Genomic DNA, 8,703 nt, shown 5'->3' on the forward strand with positions numbered 1-8,703 from the left:
TTTAATTTTGCTCCCTGAAAATAATGGTATCTTTCTTAAATACAGCCAGTTTTCCTCACTTACCTATATCCAAATTATGGGACGGTGAGGCTGTTTTCAAGACGCACCCTTCTCAAGGTTGTGGGTTCTGGGTTTCTTCCCGCAATCCACAGAGCTGTTGGTTCCTGCAACACTGCCCACCCCGCCTCATTTACCACATTCTCAACTTTCATCTTGCCCCACGCAGAGCGGGGTGGTGTCTGAAGAGACCATCTGGGGCAACTGCTTGGAAATCAGACACAGCTGGTACCTGTTGGTGGAGATCTGCACCTTCATTGGGCTTTACACTTGTTAATCCCCCATTGCTCCATAAAGAAGCTGTGAACCAATTTCATCCTGCAAACCAGAAACAGGAACTGAATGGGTCTCTAACAAGGCCTCTGAAACAGGAAGCAGGGGACAGTCCCTGTAGCCACCAGAGGGGAACTGACCTATAGCAGAAAGCTCCCAGAAGGCTGGCACCAGCCAAGGCCACAAGTGTGCACTTACAATTAGGCTTCGCCAGGAGGTGGAACCCACTCGAACTACCAACTGATGGATGTCGCAAGCTGACCAGAGGTGACAAAGTTGATTAAAGAAATCAGGATCCCAAGAATCTGGAAAGCGGGGCAGTCATGACAATCTGCAGTTGACAATCTGGGGTAAGAAGTGGGTGCTCTAAAAACAAATTTATTTGTATGCTTTGGAATTTTCTTTTAAGTTTTACTTTTTTCCAATTTTCTAGTAAAGCTCTTTTTGGAAAATTATAATTTTGCTTCGATTGGCCAGTTATCAAAACAAACAAACCAACCAACCCCAAGAGGAAGCCCAGTGCTCTGCATTTACAGGGGTAGGCGGCAACGGCCCCAATGGTGTGCCAGCAAAAAGTTAAAGGCCCAGAGAACAACCATGTGTGAGACACCATTGGGATTTTTCTAAATACCTTCCTAATCAGTGTTTTTCCTTGAGTTTGTCTCTGTTTACTCTTTGGATAATTTTGCTAAGGTTACTTGTGCAAAGAAGTAGCAATGAAAGATATGAAGGGACTACAAAGTGGTTTACATCAGAGGTTCTCAACACATTGCTCCATTGCTCTGTTGATCGGTAAGATAAAGTTTTCACTCATCCTTAGTGAAAAGGGATAACAGAATAAGACAGAGTTTTCCCGTATATTTACTATATACAAAGAGCTATTCTTTATTCCAACGTTATGCCTTCCCTACTGAATGTAAAAATGGCTTTTCTTTTTAAGAGATCATGGCAGGAGGTGGCTGGTTGTTGAGTTCTCTTTCTCTATTCAGCATCCTTATTTGGAAAAATGAAAGGTTGACAAACACATGTCAGTCTTCCTTTTTTTTTTTAACTGGTCCATAGGAACCACTATTTAAGAAATACGGACTTCACCCTCTCCTTCAAAGTATATGAGACAATATATACAAAAGCTTCCCTGGATTTAAAAGCAGAAAACACAGAAGTGGGCTGGAAAACGTTCAAGAACTTGTCAGTCTGGGATAGACAGGAGACAAAGGCTGTGTTTGTTTTGCCTTTTATCAAATAAGATTGGAAGTCCCAAGGAGCTATGCTGGGAGTCAGTGGAACCAAAGAAAGCTCAGATGCTCTCCAGTGACAAGGCCTACGTAGGTGCCTTTCATCCCAAGCCCAAGCAAAGCAGGAACATAACAGAGATGAGATGATAAAAGCTAAATTCTTACCATTTCAACCACTATGTGTTTCCTTCCTGTTACCCACTCTTGCTACGGTGTGAAGGGCTGAGGACCAGGCTGCGATCTGCAGGGGGCCTGGCTTGGAGAAAGAGCCCGGTGCATGTCATGGCTGGGAGGGTAGGGGAAGCAGGCAGCCCATCTAATCCCGTGCCCACCAAGAGTGAAGTGGCCTTGAGCAAAGCAATGTCCCTGGCTCTTACATCAACAGGAAGTGGAGGGTCATAAACAGAAAGTTAGGAGGGGAGAATGCTGAAAGAGGTGAAAGTGTCAATGGATCCCCAGCCAGCATCACTTCCTCCAGGTCCAGTCACCAAGTACTGAGCACTGAACATCATGAAGTACTGAGCACTGGGCATCACCCAGTACCCAGCACTGAGCATCACCAAGCACCCTTCCTCTCCCCTGCCCAGCCTCCTGCTTCCCCCTGCAGCCTTCCCGTCCTTCCTGTGTCCCTTACCTCACATCACCTCCTGTCATCCTCACCCACCCAAAGTGATGCTCCTACATCTGGCCAGATGTTACCAGAAACTAGATGAAAGCAGAAGTTAGCGATTCGAACATAAGGAGAGACATGTTCAAAGCCCCCGTTTTCGGTCTTAGGAACACAACGTTCCTGAATGTTTAAAGTGGTGAGGGGCTTCCGTACTTCAAGTACCCGGAGTTAACAAGGCTTCTCACAGGCTAGTCTCAGGATCTCACCATCATCTATCTATAATGCTGCTTCTGAAGAAAAGTATACTCCTGGTTCCAAGCAGCGACCTTAAGTCATTTCACCTGAATGAATGAACATAATCTCTTTACGGTTCAGTTTCCTTATAAGTAAAATGCAGGGGGGGAGGGGAGGACGATAAACCTAGATGTTCATCATAAAGAGCTGTGTTTTTCTAAGACGCTGCCAGTTGGATCTGTCTACCTGAACGGAGCAGCTCCGTATCACTAATGTCTGTATCAATGACATTTCTTTGCATTTGTACAAATTTACTGCCTACAACACAAGGGGCTGGGAAAGCATGTTGTTAGCTTGCCATTTGCCATCTCTGAGCGATAGTCTTACACATGTAAACATGATGCATTTTCACAAAAGCTTTGATAGAACATTAGTTTCCTCTCAGAACAGAAATGAGAGAGTGACAAGTGTAGTCAAAGAACAAACTAGATTACAGTTAAACAATAATCAAACAGGGGAGACCTTTAACTGCAATCTATTCTTTAAAAAGGCTCCAGGACACACAGGGGAAGCTGGTTTAAAAATGGAACCAAGCTTTAAGTTCTTGTGCATTCCAATAAACTGAGCTATTCCAAGTAGTCCTTGCTCACCTGTCCACCCCAGTTCAGCTGTCACCTCTGAACCCATCCTACCCCCAGTCTGATTCTAGAATCTGTTTCCGAGGATCCCAGGCATTCTGTATGGACCTTCATGGAGGCCACACCTCAGCCAGGCTTTATATGTGCCCTACCTACTAACCCCGAACTCTTTGAGGGGCCAAGAACATGAGATAAAAAAGCAGTTCATTCACCTCTAGGGAAGGAAATAATTCATTTTGTACTCATGTAATTTTAAAGTACAGAATTCGAGAGCTGGAGAGAATTTCAGAGACCAATTATTCCAACCTTTCTCTCTCTTCTGAGATTTGAAATGACTTGCTCCAAATTAGACAAGAACCAACGACCAGAAGAATCCAGATCTTGACACTCTTATTCTGATGCTCTGTCCCAGCATACCATGCTGCCCTACCTTTGCAAACTCACAGGATTAAATGAGGGAGCCTTAAAAATTTAGTTCAGTTTCCCCCTCCACTTCAGCCCCTGGTCAAGTTTATAGGCCTTTGGAAGAGATGATGGACTTTGCTCACAATGACCTGGTTCAGAGCAGAGCCAGGGTGAAAACTCAGCTCTAACTTGTGGGACAATATTCTTCCCAGTGTATCATAGTGATTCAACCTCCCTGTGGAAGGAGCAAATGCAGAACAAAAGACAGCATGGCCCAGGGGCCAAAAGTCTCGCCAGGCCTGTTTTTGTACATCTTGCAAGCTAAGCATGGTCTTCTAAATTTTTAAAAGGTTGAAAAATATTCGGAAGAATTTGAAATGCAAATTTCAGTGTCCATGAATAAAGTTTTATTGGAATACAGCCAAAGCCCCTTGTTTAGGGACTTTTGTGGCTGCTGTCCTAACAACTGCAGAGTTGACGAGCTGTGAGAGGGACCTCCTGCAAAGTCTAAAATATTTACCATCTGGCCCTTCCCAGAAAAATCTATCCCTGGTGGAGGAGGAGTAAGCGCTCTCTCAGAAATTAGGAAAAAGAAAGTTCTACTGCCTTCAAACTCAGGAGCCTTCAGTGGAAAAAAACAAAGGATCTGGACAAAACTCATACCACCTTCACTCGGTCATATCTTCATGCTGAATGACAGGGCTCAGAGTTCACATCACGCGCATAAGCAGGGGCTAAACTGGGGACTGCTCGGGTTGGATGAAGCAGTCGATGGAACAGAGCTGGCTCTGAAACACAGGTCTTCCCAGAGCGTGCTCCCCACTATTCCACGCTGCACCTGAATGGCTCACGAGGCCCCTGCCAGCTCTCCTCACATGATTCCAAGATAGAGAGCTTCCCTGGACTCAGAGTCAATCAGCCCCGCTGAATGGAGGAAGCAAGGGCAAAGATGACCTTTTAGAGTCAGCCACCTGGAGCGGAACCCTGCATCGACCAGTTACTACCTATAAGTCCAGGCCAGTTGTGGAGCCCTTGGGTTTCTCATCTAAGAAGAGTTAAGTACTTCCATCACAGGCTTGTTTGGGGGATTAAAGATACAGTTCAAATGTCAGTTCCCTTGTCATCTTCCTCTCTCCCTTTCCCACAGACAGTTATGTGAAGAATAAACAGTAAGTGAGCCTTTTTAGGAAACTTTCTTTCAAATTAGCTTAGGGTTTAAGTTTTTTTTTTAATAGAGTCCTATAAAAAATACGGAATCTATCAGAGCAATAAAAATAGGCTCAGTATTTGCTTGAGTGCTTTCCTCACATATCTTTCAGTTCTTTGAAGCTTCTTCCAAATTATAATCCAAAAATAAGAGTGCTATAATTTTTAGAAAAGTTACGTTTATGCAATTTTTATAGCAAGCTACACAAAAAACTAAGCTGTAATATATCATACTCATATTCAGTTATGAAGACCAAGACTGTAAAAAATACCAGCACCCAGAAAGCCCTAGTTTATTTAGTCTGGCTTCTTTAACATGAAGTTCTTCTTGTTCTTAAAATATTCAGCTTTGGCTGAATTCCAAAGCTGACATAAGCCTACTTCAGGTGTTTTGAAGAGACTGAAGAGAATCAGAACTGAAAGCAAGACTGGAATATAAAACCTTTTATATGATCACAAATGCAAGAACCTTATTGTTTGAAACGACCATTAAATTAAAATTTCCACCCACACTGACAAAAATAAATATGTACATATTCTCATATTTGGTTGTACAGGGTACTAAAGGTTAATTTCAATAGCATGTTATTATTCCTAACACTGGCGAACAGAGAGCTAATTGCATCAGTCACTAGCACTGCAATGACACTTTCTGAAATCTGTGATAGGTTGAAAAGATACATTTTTATGGATTATGCTGGCAATCACTTTAAATAGCCAAAATAATCTTAGTTATTAAAAGAGCAAATAGCATTTTAAACAATGTTAAATTATGTACTTTCCAGCCTATCACGATATATGGGGTAATAAAAAACAGACCCTGGTTCTCCCACCAAAATCCTTACAGTGATACCACATAAGTCTAGTGCAAGCGACAAGGTTATTGCTTCTGGAGGTAATTAGTTGGAAGTTCAAAATGGCAAGGCTAGGACATCCAAGCCATTAAACATGTTCAAGTAAAATGACTTGGGAAGATCACGACACAGCATGCAAATTCGTATAGATCTACTCTGCGAGCAGCGGGCTGCGTGGTTCCTGTACTCCCAAAACTACACAGAGAAAAAAATGAGAGAGTCGTCTAAAACAGTCACAGGTTATACAGAAGGAAAATATGGGCCAAACCTAACAGAAGAGAAACCAAGACACCAAATGGACAAAGGCTGTTTGGGGCACTATCTCACACTGCTGAAGCGCTGAAAAGTTCTTTATGAGGACCACACGGGCCCATGGCTCCAGCGCGGGCCGGTGGGTGAGTCAGTCTAGCACAGATACACATAGGATCTTGCACCAGCACCCACTTTCCCAGGAGCAGCGAGCGCCAGGAGCAGTCACGCAGCGCCGCTCGCTGCCCCTAAGGTGGGGCAAGAAGTAAATAAGTAGGAAGCACGCTTGCTGCCGAGAAAAACATTTCCCCCCCCTGCGGCGGCCAGGGAAAACGTGGCCCGTGACCGTGGAGGATAGGGAAGGGGTTGCACACGCACCTGCATTGTAAAAGCGGTCCAGCACCGTGGTTTCCCCAAAGTCCAGTTTACCAAAATGCAGGGTCTCCAGGGTGGCGCCCACCGTCTCGCACGCCTCCCGCAGGCTCTGCAGGGCCTCGCTCTCTGCCACCACCAGCTGCCCCTGGCTTGCTTCGTTGATCACATATGCCACCGTGGTCCGTCGGCCGCCTCCGCTACTAGAGTTGCCCCGGCACCGGGTGGCGCTGCTCCCAGAGGTAGCAGCGGCACAACCGGTGCCAGGGGCGGCGGCAGTCTCCACGTTCCAGAAGCTGCCCGGCGGCGGCGGCGGTAGCTGGCTCTCCTCGTCCTCGGCCGCCACCGCCGCTCCTCCTCTCCGGCAGCTGCCGCCCTCCGCGAAGGGTGGCACCGAGAAAGTGATGCCCTCGCCCGCTTCGGCGCTCATCTCTCCCGGCCGGGCTACGGCGGCGGCGGGGTCCCCAGCCCAGCCGCACCGTCTGGCCAGCCACAGCTCCGGGCTGCTCCGCGCGCGCCGGGCTAAGCAGCTGCCATCGCGCGTTGCGCCCTCCGCGCCGCGCCGCCGCCTCCTCTCCGGCGCCCTCTCCCCCGAAGGGACGCCGCTGCCCGGCGGCGGCTCGCCCCTCCTCGGCGCCTCCGTGGCCGCGCCGCTCGTCCGAGGCAGGGTGTAGAGTACAAGGGGTGGGGACGCCAGGTTGAGCGGGAAGGGACAGCGCTTCCTTCTCTTGGCCCGCAGACAAGTCTGCTCGCAAACCTGCGCCGCCGTGCAGCTCAAGGGCGCCGCGCTCGGGGTGCGGTGCGCCCTGGCCACCCGGAGCGCGGCCCCGGCTCCTTCCGTGCCGGGCGCTGGGAGAGGTCGGGGAGGGTGTCCGCTGGGTGGGGAGCTACCTGGCCAGCACCTCTCCGGCGGGCAGGCTCCTCAGGCTGCGTCCCGGAACAGCAGCAGCCGCAGCCGAAAAGACCCGCCTCCCTCCTCGGCGGCAGCTCCCCTTCATCTGCTCTATTTCCTCCTCCTCCTCCCTTGGCCTCGTTTCTCGCCCGAGCGCGCCGCGGCCGCTTCGTCCCAGCGCCAGCCTCGCCGCTGGAGTCTCGCCGCTTCTCGCAACCGCTCGCGCTGGGGGCCACCGGCTTCTGCCGCCCACTCTTCGCGGCCCCGAGAGTCAGGGCCCGCCCCGGGGGAGGGCCCTGCTGGGAAGCTCCGGCCGGGACGAAACCGGCCGCGCCGCGGCTCACGGACCTCGGCCGGGCCCCGAGCGCGGCGCGGGGCCGGGGTTCTCCGCCGTCACCCACCGGGCTCCCACCTAAGAAGACCCGGAGTCAGCCAAAGCCCGGAGCGCAGGCGACTGCAGCTTGGCGCAAAAAAAAAAAAAAAAAAAAGTCTCTCTTGAGAACGCTCGGGGCTTGGGAGCTATCCGGGAGGCTTTTGCAGCGGTTCCCGCGGCCAGGGCGCCCCCCTCCGGCGCCTGCCGGGCTTGCCCTGCGCGCCGTCTGGTACAGAGCGGCGCCGATGCTCGGGCGCAGACCGGGAGGCCCGCGTTGCGCCAAGCGGGAGGATTTCCACTAGCACCTCGCACCCAGGGACTAAACTGGATGGCGATCGATTCCCCACAGTGGCGCTCCGGGAGTGGCTGGCATAATTCATCAGGTCGGCCTCTGCTACTTTCCATTTAAAAAATTCCAGTGGTTACGTTAACATTAATGAGTAAATTGATTAATTCCAACTTCTGAACGACTTAGCATTCTTATTTAGGTTCTTATAAAGTCCTCCACCCCCTCCACGCGCCATATGCTTTCTGGAGACAGAATAATGGGTCTATACTCCACTCCGCAGATGAAAGGAGGAAATTCAGTGACATTCTATTTTTTTAAATTGCACCACGGCGGGGGAGGGGGGAGGATACCTGGATTGCTTAAGAGCGATGAAAAGGAAGAGATCTACTTCTTTGGGGAGCGAAAACATGTGTAAGTTCTCACAGAACTTCTGCAAAATGCTCTAATTGTTGGAAAAACCGGTGAAAATTGCAGCGAAATAAAGTAACTGCTTTGGACTTCCCATCCCGGAGATGGGAACCGAGATTAATGAGTTCTGTGAATAAAGTAGAATAATGCAAATTATTAATGCAAATTCAAGTTTAGAAGAAAAGGAAGGATAAAACAGTTGAGTAGTAGAGTTAAAAGAAGGAAGGAAACAATAGTGAGGAAAAACACCTAGCAGCTATACAACCATAACCTCAACGAAGCAAGTGACATTAGCTTTTTCTAAAGGTTTGTAAAATGATAGAAGTAAATTTATAGCAAGGGAATTATATATCAACTGAGCTCTATATGATCTCCACCCACTTTAGGACTTGATCTCATTAGGAAAGTAGATATTTAGTGAATCAGCTATCATACTGGAGCAAAATATTAACAGGCTCCTTATAGATATACACCTTTAATTATTTCCAACAACTTGTGAAACCTACAAACTCCTATGGCAGTAGATAATCCTCCACCCCATCCTGGCCCTAAACAATATGTGCTGGAAATTCATTAGGCCCATGTCCGGAAAACTAAGATGCCTAAAT

At 48.5% G+C, this 8,703-nt stretch overlaps 1 protein-coding gene across 2 annotated transcripts in view; it reads right to left on the reverse strand.

Moving 5' to 3' along the window:
• MAP3K5 (mitogen-activated protein kinase kinase kinase 5) overlaps positions 1 to 6,941 on the reverse strand; it is a 190,874-nt gene extending 183,933 nt beyond the window's left edge. Inside the window, exon 1 of one of the 2 annotated variants that reach the window (XM_008691227.2) lies at positions 6,140 to 6,941. In XM_008691227.2, coding sequence (XP_008689449.2) covers positions 6,140 to 6,563 — 424 coding nt within the window. In that variant the 5' untranslated portion in view covers positions 6,564 to 6,941. The remainder of the gene's footprint in view (positions 1 to 6,139) is intronic. The other variant, XM_040627839.1, reaches the window with a different exon arrangement.
• Between the last annotated feature and the right edge of the window lie 1,762 nt (positions 6,942 to 8,703).

The sequence above is a fragment of the Ursus maritimus genome, unplaced genomic scaffold (genome assembly GCF_017311325.1).
Source record: "Ursus maritimus isolate PB19 unplaced genomic scaffold, ASM1731132v1 scaffold_13, whole genome shotgun sequence".
Classification (NCBI taxonomy): Eukaryota; Metazoa; Chordata; class Mammalia; order Carnivora; family Ursidae; genus Ursus; species Ursus maritimus.